The following is an 18,901-nucleotide window of genomic DNA, read 5'->3' as shown; positions in this document are numbered from 1 at the left end:
TCTGATCTAAGTAGGGACTTTCCTGAAAATAAATTTGAAGCCAGAATTTGAAAAGCCTATTTCTATTCATTTGAGATTAATTGTTATTGACTAAAAGGCTATACATACTTCCTTTAGTCAGAGCTAACTGTTGAAAGCTGTACTTGATGCTAACTGGATGGAGACTTTTGGAATTCTATTATTAACTGTTTATAGAGCAGAGAGAAGATAGGTTATCCAGGGAGATAAAATATTTTCCCCCAGTTTGCATGACCACTGCAGAAATTAATAAAGTATGAAGAACACATAGTCTAAATGCAAAACAAAGTTGCTGCAATGGGAAAGCTTCTTTGTTACAGGGGAAAATATACATGTCTAAAATAAAAAGTGCCAGCAGTTAAAAAAAATGGAATTTCCCATAAGCTCAAATGTTACCATATCCATGAGGGCAGTAACACAGTCATTTCACCCAGATTATTCTGTCTACTTGTGCAGAGTCTTGAAGTCTACAAGCTTCCTTTCCCAATTTTCTTTTTTTTATTTTGCTTAGAAACAATTTTTTTGTCTGATTGGTTTATTACTGGTACCATGTAAAGTTCCCTGAAAAGAAATATTATCCTTTCCTTTTGGAAAAATCTCATGATATTTGTACAAGATTCTGGTAGTTTCCTTAACTTTAGGTAGATGAGATAAAGTAGTTTAAAATAGTAGATAAGAGAGTCCCATTGAAAAAAATAGTAGATAATAAAGTTCCATTGAAGAAAACGAGAAAAAAATTATATATTCTACTTGAGATGTTCTAAAAAGACACATGTCATTTTATCTTTTCATTATTTCCAATTTTTAAAAAAATTGGATATGTTGACTGCAGCCAATCCCTCTTGGATAAATATATTTTACATGTTAGAAAAACTTAATGTAATTTGGGAATTATAAAACTTGTCAAGTCACTGTATTATTTTTAAATATTCATTCACTCATTCCTTTATAAAATTTACTGAGCACAACTATGGTTGGTAGTTTCTAATAATTAATTATAAAAAGGAGAAAACAAAGAAAAAATAGGAAGAGGAATGTTTGATTCTAAGTAATAAGCAATGTTTCATAAAAACATTTGATATACATATTTTTCTATCTGAAATGCTCAATATTTACAAGTAGGGGCATCAATTTTTAAGTTAATTAACTTTCTGCTGCTCAACATTTCCTTAGTTAATTCTGTTATTTATTGTTCACTGAAGTCTTTATGACTGTCCTCACTGATTCTCTGTGAACTTAAAGTAGCTTCAAACACTTATATATTTTTAAACATATTTTTAAATGTTTATTTATTTTTGAGAGAAAGAAAGACAGAATGTGAGCGGGGAAGGGGCAGAGTGAGACACACAATCCAAAGCAGGCTCCAGGCTTGGAGCTGACAGCACAGAGCCAAACGCAGGATTCAAACTCTGGCACTGTGAGATGGTGACCTGAGCCAAAATCAGATTCTTAACTGACTGAGCTACCCAGGTGCTCCTTAACACTTACATTTTCTAAAAAATTTCCTTCAACAACATTTTGAAATAGCAAATTTCAATCTATCCATACTTTGGCATAAATTGCGTTTTATAGTATAGAAAAACTTTCTTAACACCTAGAGTCATTAACTTGATGAGTCTTTCCTGCATTGAACAGTAACCAACATTCTGCTTTTATACAATACACATAGTTAACATTTCTATTTCTCCAACAGTGGCCGCTGAACCAAAAAAAAAAAAACCACACTGGTTCAATTTTGCCAGTATAACAGATGCAATTTCTAATACTATTTTTATAAATAGACATTTAAAAATTAATATATGAAAGTAGATAATTCTAAATTCATAATGTGACAATGTTGTCATTTCTTTTAAACTTATGTTATCTCTAACAAAGAGCTATGTGAATCAAACTGGATGTTACATATAAAATGATTATATGAGAAAAAAACTGACTGTAAAGCTAAACTCTTAGCTTTATATTCATTCTGATGATCTCATCTCTCTTTTTTTTTGACCTCAAGGTTATGAACAGTGGAATCATAGATGCTTGATTGATGGAAATCAGGGTCCTTTTCTTCATTTTCTTCCTTTAACTCATCATAACAATAGCCACCTTTCGTTGAAGGAGTACTTGCCATTTGCTACTTTAATGAATCCTTTATATACATTATATCTCATACACTCTATTATGAAGCAAAAATGATTATCCCCATTTTACAGGTATGAAGCCTGACCCCAGAAGAATGAAATAACATGCCCAAAGACACACACACAGCTAGGAAACTGCAGAGTTAGACAACTGAGTATGGCTTTATTTAACAAAAATTTTTACCTCAAAGCTTTATCCTAACCACTAAAACCTCTACATCTCCAATTAATAATATAGGTGTTTGTCTATGCCACTAACGGCATAGAGTTTCTATACCCCATATTCAGTGTGATCAATTTATTCTTATATAATTAATCTGGATACAAATACAGAAGCTATTGCTCAAGTCCAACCATACATGGAAGAATAAGAGTAATTGTATGAAAGCTTCAAGTTCAAATGGTATAGAAAGCTCAGGGTCTGTGCAAGTTCAAGTTTACCTACTTAAAGATGCTATGGAGACTCATCTGAAGTGAAAAAAGTCTCTTAGTGGGAAGTGATGGCCCCACTTTGAAGGGAACCTCCAATGATGCTTTATCACATTATTGCAGTTCTAATGTTTGATATGAATGGTATCAAAATTTTATATTTATATTTTATATAAGTATTAAACCTAGTCTTTACTAGGGGAAAACATGCCTCGATTACCTTATAAGTCATTATATAGATTATAAAAACATAAAGGACTTAATTAAAATTTTCACTGGTCAGTGATCAAATACTGTAACTATTAAATAGTACTATAAATTAGTAAAGAAATAACAATTGTAGGGTAAGTTTTGAATGATGGTACAGCTAAACAGAAAGGAGAAAGCTATAAACTCTTTATAAGAAAATAATCAAAGGAAAATTCAAAAGCATTAAGATTTCACTCAAATTTCTACAAATTTATAAGATAAGGTGACCCTGTAACCTTAAAAACCTGCTATCAATCTGCTTATGAAATGTTATTAGTCATTAAATGTGGTGATATCATAGTAACAGTAACATTAAAGGAGATGCTTTCCTAAATTTTATAAGTGGTTAAAATGTGCAAGTGAAAATTACAAATAACTCTTCCTAGCAATTTATAGTTAAAACATCATAAAAAAATGAAAATACATGACAAGCATAGTGTTTCATAAGTGATTGTTTCATGTGAAGAAATTTTCTGATATATACAACTAATCAAAGAAAATTTAATATTTTTGCCCTAGGAAGAATTGCTTGTTTTGATTCTGTTGTGTCATATAACGACAATATGTTTGATCTACCCTCCTGTCCATTGTAACCCAAACTAGGGGGCATTTGAAAATGTTCAACTAATAACAAGTATTTTTATACTGATTTTAAGGGGTACATGTACTTCAATGCTTATAGCAGCACTGTCAACAATAGCCAAATTATGGAAAGAGCCCAAATGTCCATCAATTGATGAATGGATAAGAGGATGTGGCACGCGCGCACACACACACACACACACACACACACACACACACACACACACAGTAGAATATTACTCAGCCATAAAAAGAATGGTCTTGCCATTTCAACAACATGGGTGGAGCTATAGAGTATTAAGCTAAGCAAAGCAAGTTAGAGAAAGACAAATACCATATGATTTCATATGGAATTTAAGAAACAAAACAGAAGAACATAGGGGGAGGAAGAAAAAAGAGAGAGGGAGGCAAACCATAAGAGACTATTAGCTATAGAAAACAAACTGAGGGTTGATGGAGTCAGCAGGGGATGGGCCAAATGGGTGATAGGCATTAAGGAGGGCATTTGTGATAATCACTCTTGTCTGTAAGTGACTAATCACTAAACTGTACTCCCGAAACCAATATTACACTCTATGTTAACTAACTGGAATTTAAATTAAAACTTGAAACAAACAAACAAAGAACAAGTATTTTAAGTCCAGTCTTAACATTTAATCTTATCTCACAAATAGGCAATATGCACAAACAAACCCAGACTTTCTAATGGTCTTAAAAATTATTTTTAGATATTGCATTACTTAAGAATAGCATGTTGAAAAAAAATCCTGAGTGGCAGGCTCTACCAGACACACCGGTTCATCAGGAACAAAATTCAAGGCACCATTAAAATGCAGTCAATGATGATTTGGAATTGGGAGAATGGGATTCACTGGTAAGGGACCTACAAAATCCACCAATTGCAGCTTACCCGGCTCTGTGTTTGAGCTTTTTATCTAGGATCCCATCTCTGGAAACAAGTTTATTAAATACCAAAATGCCAATCACCATGTTGACCTGTCAAACAAAAACAAAGGTTGACCTTTCAATGATATTGAAGGAAATTAGGCACCTGTTTCTCCTGAAAACCCTCTTTTATTAATTTATAACCATTTCAGAATTATAAACTCACCATAGTAGTGATAGAGGCACTTATCAAATATTACATAAGTGCATAAAGAAGCAGAACAATTTAACAGTGGTGTGTTAACTCTAAAGTTTTAAAGTACATTAAATTTCCATGCTTTGCAGTTAACAGGGAGACTAACACTCAATTGTTTAATTTTTAAATAGTGCCATAATATGTCAATCTGGCATTCTAAGTCACCCACAGTTAAAATCAATTGGCTAAATGAGTTTTACCCTATGAGAGTCAAAAGATTTTCAGTCTCACACTATGAGACTAGGTTGAGCCCTGGCAGTCAAAGGTGCTAAGGATTTGTCATTGTCCCCAGCAATGAGAATGAACAGAATGTCTAAATTCCTGATACTGTGTGGCTATCTCTCCTGTGGGTTGGGAGAGCATTTTCATGTACTGTGCTTTTCTAGACAAAAAAGAAAGCCTATTAAACTCACTAGCATCCTTTAGGAGATGTATACTAACACCAATATTTATAATGTGCTCTATTGAACACTTCTCAGTATTTTCTAAGACTCTATTACTCTCACTTAAAAGATCTTTTTGCATAATACATCTCAAAATCACACATATTTTTCTCTCTTAAGTAAACTTGTAAAAAAACTGTAGAGATGGCTATGGTCTATTTGTAGCAACTTATTATGATGAGGACCCACAGTTCTCTAGCCTACCAGCACTTCCTGACAAAGGAATCCAGTCCAACGCTGAGACCAAGATAATCAAGGAAAAATATTTTCTTTTTGCCTTCCTGCCCCTTACCCTCCATGATCAATGGAATCTTGGTGTGACCCCAGTGCAAATGGTGAAGCCTTTGCATTGAACTAGCGGTTCACAAAAGTCTGTTTTAAATTAAATAGGATGACTGGGTAAGAAAAAAGAAAAATTCCATTTCCTCAGCACATTGGCCAGATGAAATAAATATAAAGCTGAAATCTGTTTAACTGCTGGTATAAGGAAGATCCAAAGCAACTGATAGGTAGGAACTTATTAGGAGGTGTCACTCTTCACAGCTTCCTGACAAGATACCATTTAATCAAGAGAAAGACTTACTCATCTTCACATTTCTCATTATATGAACTAGTAGAAAAAAATGTATTCCATGCATTCTATTAATCTGTAATTTAATCATGAGGGAATCCATCACTACTCCAAAGACCATACTTTGGTTTTTCAATTATACACATACTCTTTGTTTCTCCATTTTAGGGTTATATGTATATTAACTTGGTACCTTAGGGAAATAATTCAGTTGATTAAATAAGAATTCGATGCAGCAGACAAAAATGTGTCTAATTTTCATCTCCCTATGCTCTTCTCTAACACTGATGCCTAGATTTTGTCTTATGAATCATGGACAGTTTCTACTTCCTGTTATAGTTTAGAGGATGGAGAGCAAACTTTAGAGAAAGAAAAAAATCATATAGAATTATTACGGAAGATATTGCTAGCTTCCAATTTATTCAATGAATTGTTCACGAAACCAAAGGGTAATTCTCCAATTAGAATTCTAATTGCACAGTGATGTGGATCTTTGTATTTAATTCAGACCATTTTCTCCCTTACATTTTCAATTAAAGATTTATTATACAAGAAAGATTTGTACTGTAATCAAGAATATCAAAGTGAGAGAAAGTAAGGTAAATTGGTAGAAAATCCCATGTTCCCATAATTAAACATGTAAAGGATTATTTTGTGATTCCAAAAAGAAAAAATTTAAATCCTTATGCATAAAACATGGCAGGGGTTCTCAACTGGGGAGTGATTTTTGCTTACAGAGAGAGAATATTGGGAAATGTCTGGAGACATTTTTTATTTTTACCAAGTTGAGGATACTACTGGTATCTATCTAGTAGCTAGAGGCCAGGGATGCTGTTAAACATCCTAAAATATACAGAACAGCCCCACAACAAAGAAATATGTCATCCAAAATCTGTACACCGAGGTTGAGAAACTCTGACATATGGACGTAAGTTTTCTTGTTGACATTTGGTAGCAGCAGCAGTTATTAAGTAAGATTAAGAGATCTGAACAACGATGGAGATCACACAGAATAGTGTTGGTGAAATGGCGATTGACTGTGTACATTAACAATGAAGAATTGGTTAAAATTTACTCAAACTTCTTCATAAATGTGAAATTACTGTAACAGAAATCCCACACTTGCACATTTAATATTCTTCAGTCTTCAAAAATAAGAGTATTTTAGAGTCCTAAAGGACTAATTAGCAGTTGGTATTCAAATTCAAGTAATAATTAATAGTGAAGTAATAAAACACGGGACTTTAAAGTTTCTATACAATGAATACAAAATTGTCACTGCAACTGAAGCAAGGTAGTCTTTCTTTGATAAGAAAACAAAATGAGTTGATTTTGATGTTTACCAGGACAACAGCGGCTGCAGGTCCAACAAAAGCGTAGAGCAGTCCTCCTTCCAGAGAGAGCCAGCAGCTAAAAATAACATCAGATAAAAACTAACAAAAATTAGTGATAAGTGTCTAACCATTGAAGTGTGATACAAATTACTTAGCATTCAAATTTGGGCACATTTAGAAGATTTGTAATTAAACAAAAATGCATGAAAGATGTGGAGAAAGCAAAAACGAGAGCATCTAATGTGTGAGAAATACTATATACCTTTCAAAGAAAAGAAAATTTTATTATAAGGCCTTACTTTTAGGCAGTTAAAACATTTTAAACAAATTACTCTACCAGTGAGATTTTTATATTGACTTTTAGTACAAAGGTGACTACTACATAAGTTTTGTAAAATGCTGCTCTATATCTGTTGTGAAAATTTTCAAATACTCTTCTAAGCAAGAACAGCATGCTTGTAGAGTTTTGCCTGTGTCATTTATGTCTTCTTCCTTGAGGCCATTGAGATATTGGGGGAAATTGGTTTAAAAGCCATCATTGCAAGGAAAAAAATAATCTACATTTTATATGCTTGTTTTCCTTCTGATTTTACTTTTGCCCCAGAGTATGAGGAAAATCCAGTAAATATAAGCTTTTGAATAAAAATAAGTGTGGCTGTGTTTATTTCAATTACTAAATTCACCAGGAGATGCAGGTTTGTACTGATATTGACATGGTAACCCATTGAGGTAGGAACATTTGTTCTCTCACAGTAGAGAGGCAAGGAGAAGGCACGGGGCTTGGCACTGTAGGTTTTGCAAGGTGGCCCATCTGCATATGCACAGTCCAGGAATATAAGGAAATATGAGGAATATAGGAAAACACCAGGAAATGTTTCATCTCTGCTGATACAATGAGTCACATCCACTATTTCATGCACCTGTTTTTGACATTTGACCCTGTCAATATTACTTCTAGGTCCAAGGAATCAACATGCTGCCTCCAAAATTAACAACAAGTACTAATAACTGTTCTATATCAGTTCTGAGGATAAACTTTTCTATATTGGTTGTGGTGGTGGTTACATGACTTAGGCATTTGGTAAAACTCACAAAACTTATACACTTAACAGGGTGAATGCTGCTCTGCATAAATTTCACCTTAATTAAAATGTTCAATCTAGTAGTTATACACATACACACACACACGGCAATACATGTATCACTATATACATAACACATATGTGTGTGTATGTGGGTATTCAAAGTCTGCATTTAGTTATTTCTCCTTGCCCTAACAGTGAACAGATAAAATTCTACTCTCCTACTTTGGGGTTGATAATTTAATACATTTTTAAAATAAAATACCTGGGGGGAAAGTCTTTAGTCTGATGGAACACTGTAGTTTGGTGTCTCTGAGACTGCCACTAAATTTCTACTATATTTTTGTGTGAGTTAATCTTTAAACTGAGACATTACTCATTATATTGTACTCGGTCTTGATCACAAACTCCTTGAAAGTTGGAACCAAATCATCCATAATTTTTACCTCTTTCTATATCCCCAATACATTTCCTTTCAAATACTGGATTTATATCAAAAGTCATACTCCTGTAAAAAGTAATGGCTTAAACGTAATAGTGCTGTAGTAAGCACTGCTCTACAACATATGCTACCAGAGAGTTTTGCTGGTTTGTGTGTTTAAAATATAGACGGCAAAAGAAAAACAAGGGCTCTAATGACATGAGTTCTTTAAATTCTTTGGAAATGTCCTTTGGATGGGCAGATAAAACGGTGTGTCCTGGCACAGTCTTCATTTGGATGAACCCACTAGAAGGCCTAATTAGCCCTAATTCCCATCTCAAACCTGAAGACAAACAGAAAATCTCACTTTAAAAATTTATACTTCTAAGAAGATACGCACATCTCTTTCTCCACTTCTCAACTGCCTCCTTACCTTGAGAGAGCCGATAAAATAAAATATGAAAGTGCATTGTTTTACATTTTAAATATTTCAATGTAAACTTTTATTTATAAATTCTCTCACAGAACTTATCAGTGATACAGCTGAGATGATGATGGGCTGATACCACACCATCTCTCTTTCATCTAGTTTCGCCCACAGCCTGGGCAGTTTCTAACGTGTAATCTACTGATTCTCCTGATTTTGAGTTTTTGTATTACCCTAAATAGCAACAAAACTTGAGCTAATCTTTCACAATTTGGTTGATACTAATATACATTATCATCAGTGAAATTAGAAGCTCAGATCAGAATCATATTCTGAAAGGTAAACATCAAGATTTATCCAGATCTTAAAAAAATCATTTGAGATTAAACACACAAAGTAAATACTGAAGCATTTTAAACATCAAATTCATTGGCCTTATGAAGAAATGGGAAATTGAAACAAGGATTCCAAACAAGCCTTCAGAATTTACTTCCTAACCTCAGCTAACTTATATCATTCCTCACTGATGCAATTTCTAACATTGTTAATGACCCAGTGACAAAATGCAAGCCATCAGTAGAGCCAAGCATGACTACTGAAGCATAGATGATGATTTACTTAATTATAAACATGATTTATCACTGTGGATGGACTTACTAGTGATCAGTGCCATATCCTTTCGTCCTTGTGAAGCCTACTGATGTGGCCACTACTAATGCTGGTAAACCTGCAAGAAAAACATTGTCACACTTCACATTCGGCTGTAACCACTGAGCACTCTGGCTCAAGAAAAGCCAGGACAGACTCAAAATGCTTACATCGAAGGAACTACCATTGGATGAATTCCTTCATAAAGTATGTTTCCATTACAAAATTTCTTTCAAATACAAAAGTCTGAGAGCGACAGCTGGGTTTTTAACTCAGTGCATTTCTCTAATGTTGCTAGGTTACCACCACATTTGACATGAGTTTAAAGGAAACTAATAACAGAGATTTAGTATATCTTTTAAGTTATTTTTCCCTAGGGGTTTACACTGTTATAAAGGAAATTTATAGTTCTAAAATCAGAAAGGCAAAAATGGATGTTCTGCTGTGATGGAATATCACAGAAGTGGAACATTCAGTTGGCCCTATATTGATCCACATCAAGTTGTACTTATTACATGACAGAAAAAAGTAAAGAATTCATGTAATTCTTTCTTTATGACTTACTTGTAATAACAAGAGTGTAGGATCAAAGTTATGGGCCCTAAGGAATTAATTTTGAGGCTCCCTGATCATCCTTCTTTTAGCAATTCTGAATGAAGGTCAGAAAATGTATGCCAGTTTCTTTTCATGGACTTCTAGGTAGGTATCACTCTACACATTGCTCAGTCCATTTTGAAATTCAATTGCCTGCATACTTGTGCCAATTCTGACCTAACACCTTACTCAAGTTCAGTAGAACATCCCTGTGTTTTGGTGAGAAAAGCTCAGTCTAATCCATGCTGTTTAGTTCTTTTTAAAAAATTTTCTTCATGTCTTCTTTTCAGGAAGATGATGTTTGCCTTTTCAGGTTGAAAAATCCATCATCTAATCACCTTCTTGAGTCCTCTCCACCTACCTTCTTTCTTCCTATCATTCCCCCTCCTTCCTGCTATTCTCTTCTGTGAGTCTTTTCAAGTGACATCACATTCCTTCATGAGGTTTAATGACAAAAAATATGAAGAGCATCTCAGAGGGACACATCATATTTTTAAATAAACACAGTGTTCTCCCCACCCTGTAGACACACACACACACACACACACACACACACACACACACACACACACACACGAATATACAGTTGTCTTTTTGACTGACTAGATCAAGTTCATTAGAAAAAAATTCTCTCCTGGGTCATAGCTAAATCATTAATAATCTTAAATCTGTACAATTTTGGCTAATTATTTCCCCAAATTTATTACATTGCGTTTTGCTGTACAGAAATTCATATGTCACTAATCTGCCAACTCCCAGAATTCCTGATAATCTAGCATCATTGCCTTAGTTTTTTGCTCTCCAGCATAGTTTAATATTAACTTGGAGATCAGCTGTGAGCCCTCTCCTCAAGATCTTTAGTAATGACGCAAAATAAGGTGTTACCAATCTTGAACATTGCCACTCTTTGTACTTAGGGAAAGTTACTCCCTGTGTTCTATATTTCTTGGATCTATGGATCTGATTCAGGACAAAAGTGTCCCCTGATTCAGTACCAATTTAACTTTTGAAGGTCTTTGTCATGAAATCCAAACAAAAGTTTTATGAAAGTGCAAGTAGAATACATTCTCCTACTTGTCTGTGTAAAGAGCCCTTATATATTAATCACACATATGAGAACTTTGCTGAAATCTAATGGATAATACTTAAGTGATCTTGATCCTACCTTTTCCAGTTTGAATTATTCTGTTATTATAATAAGTCCACTTATTTGTAATTTCTCAGCTTCCATCAAGCATCCTATTCTCCAGTCTTCTGGTGTATTTAGGTATTTGGGGTATTATTTGGTCCAAAATTCCCCATTTTTTAAGTTCTTTCAGAACTCAAAAGCAAAAATGACAAAATCTTGAGGTTTTCTGAAACTAGTTTCTTTAAAGTAACTCATTCTAATTAAACTAATTAATTCTAATTAAACATTAGAATAGGCCTTATGAAATGCATAGATCTTCAAGATGTCTATTTTAGAAGGCAATTTGAGAGAAACTTTTCCTAATAAAGAAAAGCAAATAATGAATTAATTTTCATTCTGTCAACAATTCTGTTTCTCCTTTGAGAACCCCATGCACTAGCCATTAGGTTTCATTCACTCTCCAAGTGGACTTTCTTCCTGCGATGGCAGCTGTAGCCCGTAATTGTTTTGAGCTTTCTTGGAATGGACTTCTCAAAGTTTTCTTGTGGGGAATACATGACTAGGACCTGTTTTGAGCCCTGAACAGTCTGCATTTGCAGACTGTCTTAGCAGAGAACGCTTTGATTTTCTGCCTGTAGCTAACCCAGGCTGCTTCTTACATCATTGCTGAACTGAATGGCTACATGGTCATTCAATATTTACTCCATTTTAAAGTTACAAATGCCCAATGAGTGTTCAAAAATGACCACCTTCATATATTTCCACTTCCATTTATCAAATTGGACACAAAAAAAGTAGCTTGAGGATAATCACACTCTACTGTTTCATTATATGTGTTCAAAGTCATTTTAACAACAAAAGCATGGAAGGGTACATTAAGATGCTTACCCCATCCAAGGCACAAAAACCGTTTCCTGATAAGCCGTGTCCTAATTTTTCCAGTCACAGCCATATAGGACTGCCACGCCTCAGTCAAAACCCAACAGAATGAAGCCAGGAAGAAAAAGTGCAAAAATGCAGTAGTAGTTGTACAGATGCTCTGTGGAAACAGAAAAGACACTGAATATAGTGTGTGTGCCTGGTGGCGGGGGGGGGGGGGGGTGATAGATTGTTCATCTTCGACTCATTGCTTTTATTTCAAATATCTACCTCTCCTGTGTGACAAAGTAATTATTTACAGAAATTAGAAACCCTGCAGTCTTCGTGCTGATATATGATATCTATGATAGAAAGAAAAATGTCCTAATTCCATTTGCATGTTCAATTTTTTATGAGGAGAAGCCTGAATGTAAATTAAAACCCAAGGGAGATTACAATTACTACTTGATTTTTTTTTCTTGAAATGTAATTATGGAAATGGTCTTATCTTTGGTTCAAGTTACAGACATCTTGCACAATTCTTTTGACTACATTCTTGATCCCTCCATTTTAGCTGATAATTCTTTGTTGTTTTATCAGTGTTGATGTTAAGATTACAACCCAGCAGCCATCCAAAAGGAAAAACTGCTTCTGTACAAGTGTGATATTTAAGATAGAAAGGTATAAGATGAGATTCAGCTAATAGCCTAGTACAAAAATAATATAAGTATTTTAAAGTTCTTAATACATTGTTCTTTATTAGTACATGACAGTGTGTGTCCTAATCAAATCATTTTGAAAAGTTAATTGAGTCACTGGCAGTACACAGCCATGATTTCATAGATATTTTACTTCATGAAACTTAATCATTCTGAATATGCCAACCATTAGTTACTGGTGACTCATCTGCAAAGGTGAATAGATGGCAAAGGCTAGTCCTTATTTCACTACTAGTATAATGTCTTTGTGTAAATCTTGTTAAAATGCAAGTCTTCATAAATCAGAATCAGTAACTCAACCAAATTTAGTAACTAACTAAACTTCCTCTGTCAGTCTCAGTCTTGCTATTCCCCAAAATTGAAAAGAGCAACGCATGGAACTAGAAAAAAAATTATAAAAAACCTCATTAGCAAAGAAATAAAAATGCAACTCTCATCTTCCCACTTCCGCCCCAATACACTGCTGAAGAAGAATATCTTTTAAATTTTTGACCCAAATTATTCCTATTATTTGTTTATTCACTTGAAATTCACCAGATGTTAATTCAGTTCTTTTAATCCTATAAAAAGAACTTCACCATGTTTATCTCTCCAGGTTGAGATAATATACAGAAGCTGAGTAGCAGCATGCTAGGCCTAAAGCAAGTAAATCAACTGATTGTGACCATAGTCATCAGTATTTTAAAAACAGTACTAAAACAAGTGTTAACTGGTTTTCAACATGTGATTCCTTATTTCATGTAGTACTGAAAAATTCTAGGCTACTTATGTTTATTCTCAGGAAGATGACAATTCTCAGTATGATAAAGTCATGAATTTCTACAACTCTTTTTCTCATACCTTTACTCCTATTTCAGGCATAATGTAGTCACTTGAACCCACTCCTTCTCTCCTTGAGACAGTGAGACTTTTCTTCCAAGTTAGGGTTTAAATATCTGCAGGATGACTACTTTTCCTGATCTATAATTCCTTCTATAATTGAGACATTGAGACTTTGCTTCCAAGTTAGGGCTTAAATATCTGCAGGCTGACTACTATTCCTGATCAATAATTCCTGATCCCAATCTGAATTTCAAAGATAACTCTTCCATTTAATAATACCTTAAGAGTAGTTACACTTTCTAATTCACCTGTCATTTCCTTCCACCAGTTTGTCTCATTTCAATTGTACGTGCTTGCAAAATTATCCCTTCCCCACTTTTAAACTATCAGTAGAGGGTTATATAAAACAATGTAAAAATATTGCAATATTAAATGCTAAGTACTAGATACACTGAAATTTTATAAGAAATAATGAAATGCTCAATGTGTCAATACAGAGACTTGTAACTTGCTCTTTCTATATTATGTTTGTTGCTTTGGGACTCTCTGTTACATGCTTCAATTCTAATACAAATTGAAATGGATATAATTTGGGGCTACTGACATTTATTTCAATAATTCATGTTTCTCTAGACAAGAATATGGCCACAACATGTGTGAGAAAATGTATAGTAACTAGAGAACTAAGACTCATTTCTATGAACAATAGCATTCTACTATGATGAGATGAATATTCATATATGTCTAGAAAATGCTCTAACTATGGAAGGAAGCTGTCTCAACCCAAGTGATGGGTATATATGGACAAAGTGGTCCAACATCACAAAACTAATCTTATATGAAGAGTATAACCAAATCTATATTCCTGAAAAATAAAGGGAGCTAATTTTGCTTCATCATATGAAGAATCAGTATAAACTTAGTCCACATAATGAGACACACATGATTTTTCTACTGATAAGTTTGCGAAGCTGTCTTTTAAAAATATAACTTTTATAATAGCAATTTTCAAATAAACTATTTTCCACATTTGTCCTCTCAGTTTCCACATGAGTAGCATTTCTAATATTCAGGGCCCAGGATTCCTTGATTTCCTTTTTTCTACATAACCTATATCCCACTTTGGAAACCCACAAAGATTGACCATCCCTTGGATCCTCTCAGTACTAGAGATTTTTACACTTAAAAATCCCAAACTCTGGTTCTAATTTTCTAAAACAGGTTTATAAATTGTCATCTGTCCAATATTCCTACTGTTGGATCCACTGTCATAACATCCAGGCTCTCCTTATTCACTTGTATGTCTGCTTTTGACTCCCACAATAACTGAGTCTCGACAGCTTGCCATTCCAAACCTGGGACTCACTAACACCTCAAGCTTATCATCCAATTCTTCTGCTATACTTGCCTTGTCAAACCTCCATTTGGTCCTTTACAAGTGCTGAGTGTGGTTGACAAATATTACAAAACTTGAAAAGGTATTTAAATTGGCAAACTGAGCACCATTCATACTTCTCACCCTCATGTATATTATTCACCCCAACTCCTCAGGGACAATAGAAAAGATTTCATAAAATGAAAGAAAAGAAGTATAAACTGTGGTAGAGTAGAAATTGTGAGAAATGCCTGAAAAACAAGCAGATGACAGCAGACAGAAGGCTATCCCAGCTCAAAGCTACATATAAGGAGCAGAGATGAGGACATGGAAGTAGGGAAGTAAGATACACAGATGACACACAGTTCTAACAGCTGTTTGAAAGTACTTTCAGAAGGAAAAAATAGAGAATATTTCAAGGAAAGCCAACATTTAAAGAAATATTATGGAAAAACTTCTCAGAACTTCAAAGATCCTCTGGTCTAAAGGATAAACTGAAGATAAAACACACACACACACACACACACACACACACACACACACACACCTAGTTATGTTTTGATGAAATCTGTGAACATTAAGAATAAAGAGAAAATCTTAAAAAGCTATCAGAGTCAAAATTTACAAAGAAAGAATCAAGTTGGCATCAGACTCCTTGTGAACAACCCAGGATGTGAGAAGACAAGTAGAATAATATCTTCAGCATTCTAAGGGAAAATAACTTTGAAGATAGAATTCTACACACAGCAAAACTATTATTCAAGTGAGAGGCAGAAATAAAAATATTTTTAGAATTAAAGGAACCTTGGAAATTTACTACCTCAGGATTCTCTCTGAAAGAACTGCTAGACAACATAAACCAATAATAATAAGGAATCCAGGAGGAGGGAATAAGATAAAAGACATCACGGGCAGCAAAGAGAGTGATGAAATACATTAAGTCTAACTAAATGTTTATTTAAGTGCTTAAATATACATATTTTTAATTTTAAAAATATAGCTACTTATATATAAAATTCAAAATGATATTAATGAGTTAAGGGATGAGAGAAATAAAAATTTCAAGGGAATGGGGGGAAATGAAAGTATGCTAAGCCTTTTTTTGTTCTCAGGAATATTAGAGATATTAATTAACTCAAGATGTTAGAAAAATATGCTTGAACATTTATATTAACAATGCTAAGGTAACCACAAAGAGGTAGAAACAATTATCTATAAAAAAAATAGAGGAAAAACTAAGAAAAAATTATCAGCCTAATAAAAGGCAGGCAAAGGGACAAACTAGAAAATATCATAAATAAAAAAATAATAAAAATAGTTCCAAACTTATAAGAAATTATACAAATGTGAATGCTTTAAATTCATTAGTTAAAAGTTAAGAATTTGTTTGAAGCTTTTATTTTAGAGAGTGTATGAGTAGGGGAGAGGAGCAGAGGGAGGGAGAATCTTAAGCAGGCTCTACATCCAGCACAGAGCCCAGTACAGGGCTCAGTCCCACAACCCTGGGATCATGACCTGAGCCAACATCAAGAGTCAAACAATGAACTTCCTGATATACCCAGGCACCCAAAAGTCAAGGACTTTCATATTGGATAAAAAAAATCAAAATCTAGTAATATATTTCTAAAAGACATAGCTCAAACCTAATGACACAAGAAGATTGAGAATAAAGAGATAAAAAGAGCTATATTAAGCAAATGCTAATATGCAAGACTCAGATGTCACAATGTTAATATTGAAAAAGGCATTAAAAGAGATGAAGGACTTTTCATACTGATAAAAGGAATGGGTCATAATAAAGTTTCCAAAGGAACACATCTCTATGAAACTAGTAAGAGTTTTTCAAAGTGTGTGAAACAAAAATTGAGAAAAATAGCAGAATAACTGTCTAACTAAGTTTATAATGAAAGACAAGATACAGCTCTTAGAAAGTCACAGCAAATTTGGGCTCTTTCCATAATCTGACTATTGTTGATTAATGCTGCTATGCACCTCAGGGTACATGTATCCCTTCAAATTAGTATTTTTGTATCCTTTGGGTAAATACCTTGTAGTGCAATTGCTGGATCTCAAATGCCCATTGTATGAATAATGGGAAGATGTGACACACACACACACACACACACACACACACACAAATAGTATTCAGCCATTAAAAAAGAATGAAATCTTGCCATTTGCAAGGATATGGATGGAACTAGAAAGTATTATGCTAAGTGAAATAAGTCACTCAGAGAAAGACAAATACCATGTGATTTTATTCATATGTGGAATAAAACAAACAAACTTGGTGGTGGGGGGAAGAGAGGCCAATCAAGAAACAGACTCTTAACTCTAGAGAACAAACTGATGGTTATCAGAGGGAAGGTGGGATGATGGGTTAAATGAGTGATGAGGATTAAGGAGGGCACTGTTCTGATGAGCACTGTGTGTTGTATGGAAGCACTGAATCACTCAATTCTACACCTGAAAATGTTATACTGTATGTTAACTAACTGGAATATAAATAAATAAGTAAATTAATAAATAAATAAATTAATTAATTAATGGCAACAGTTATATACAGATACACACACAGAAAGTCACAGGAAAAGTGGAGAAAATGATAATACGAAATATTATAACAATAAAAGTGATTAATCTTTCTTTGAAATACTATATATAAGTAACAGAGCAGTGCACTTCTTTAACATGCAAAATACTTATAAATTAACTACTCCTAGGACGGAAAGTAAAATAAAATAAAATTGAGAAAGTTTATTGCAGGGCATTTTTTGCAAGCTGTAATATAGTAAAATTAGATTTCAAAAACTAAAAATTATAATATTGTACCTCTTGGGGTAAAAGCTTTTAAACAGTTTGTGAATTAAAGAGAAATTAAAACATATATTATAACCTATTTAGAAGTGAACAATATATATTTATATCAAAATTTGTGAAATTTTGCTATGATAGTACTCAGGATAGTTAAAGCCTTACATAGAAAATTAATAGAAAATGAAAATTAATAGGCTACTTAAAGAAATCAGAAGAAATGAATCTAGACAAAACCAGAATATAATAAAATGTAAATGAAATATACAATAAAATTAACCTAACCTAAATAACCTAAATTAATAAAACACTAGATAATTTAAAAGGCCAATAAAATAGGTAAACCTTTGGCAATTGTGATCTTTTTAAAAAATGGAGAGAAGATAAATAACATTAGAAATCTAAAAAGTTATTAAAAGTATCATAAAAGAATAGTATGTACTATATACACATGAAACTGAAAACCTCCATAACATGGACATGATTCTAGAAAAATAATCAAAATTGTCATGAGAGATAAAAAATAATTTTAGATAAAATTAAAAGGTAATAAAGGAACTAATCTTCCAAAAAATGACAAAAACTTCAGAAAAATTTACTAGCAAATTCTCCCAAAGTTAAGGAATATATAATCCTCATTTTATAAGATATTTCCAGGAAAAAAAAAAGACTAAAAGATTCTGACTCATTTTACAAGGCTAGCATAACACTGACACCAAAAAGAACAAGAAAACTGTAAGACACTTTTATTTATCTACATAAATGAGAAAGTATTAAGTAAAAGATCAAATCTAGAAGTATAGTAAGAGTATGTCCAGTTATGCAGGATGAGTTTACATGAAAAGTGACCTCCATATAAAGTATTAGCAGATTAAAGAAAAAAATGTTATCATATCAATAAATGCGAGAAAACTTGTTAAAATTCAACACCTAATTGTCACTTAAAAAATCTTTATTGCAAATTATGAATAGAGAATATTCATACTTAATAAAGTTCTCCAGAACTTATGACAAAACCCATACTTAACAGTGAAATATTAGAAGCATCCCCATTAGTTATAAATAAAAAAAGTAGGTCCACCATGACCTCTATTATTCTAAATTGCACAGATAATC

At 33.3% G+C, this 18,901-nt stretch overlaps 1 protein-coding gene across 3 annotated transcripts in view; it reads right to left on the bottom strand.

The window, feature by feature from the left end:
- Window positions 1–18,901, bottom strand: part of ADGRB3 (adhesion G protein-coupled receptor B3) — a 719,614-nt gene that overhangs the window by 53,890 nt on the left and 646,823 nt on the right. For all 3 annotated transcript variants that reach the window (XM_029944937.1, XM_029944936.1, XM_029944938.1), the window contains exons 20-23: window positions 12,086–12,236; window positions 9,484–9,553; window positions 6,906–6,972; window positions 4,318–4,403 (exon numbers count right to left, since the gene is read on the bottom strand). In XM_029944937.1, coding sequence (XP_029800797.1) covers window positions 4,318–4,403; window positions 6,906–6,972; window positions 9,484–9,553; window positions 12,086–12,236 — 374 coding nt within the window. The remainder of the gene's footprint in view (window positions 1–4,317; window positions 4,404–6,905; window positions 6,973–9,483; window positions 9,554–12,085; window positions 12,237–18,901) is intronic.

This window comes from Suricata suricatta, chromosome 7 (genome assembly GCF_006229205.1).
Source record: "Suricata suricatta isolate VVHF042 chromosome 7, meerkat_22Aug2017_6uvM2_HiC, whole genome shotgun sequence".
In the NCBI taxonomy this organism is placed as follows: Eukaryota; Metazoa; Chordata; class Mammalia; order Carnivora; family Herpestidae; genus Suricata; species Suricata suricatta.
Note: the sequence above shows the minus strand (reverse complement) of the source record. Positions and strands in the feature narration are given on the sequence as shown.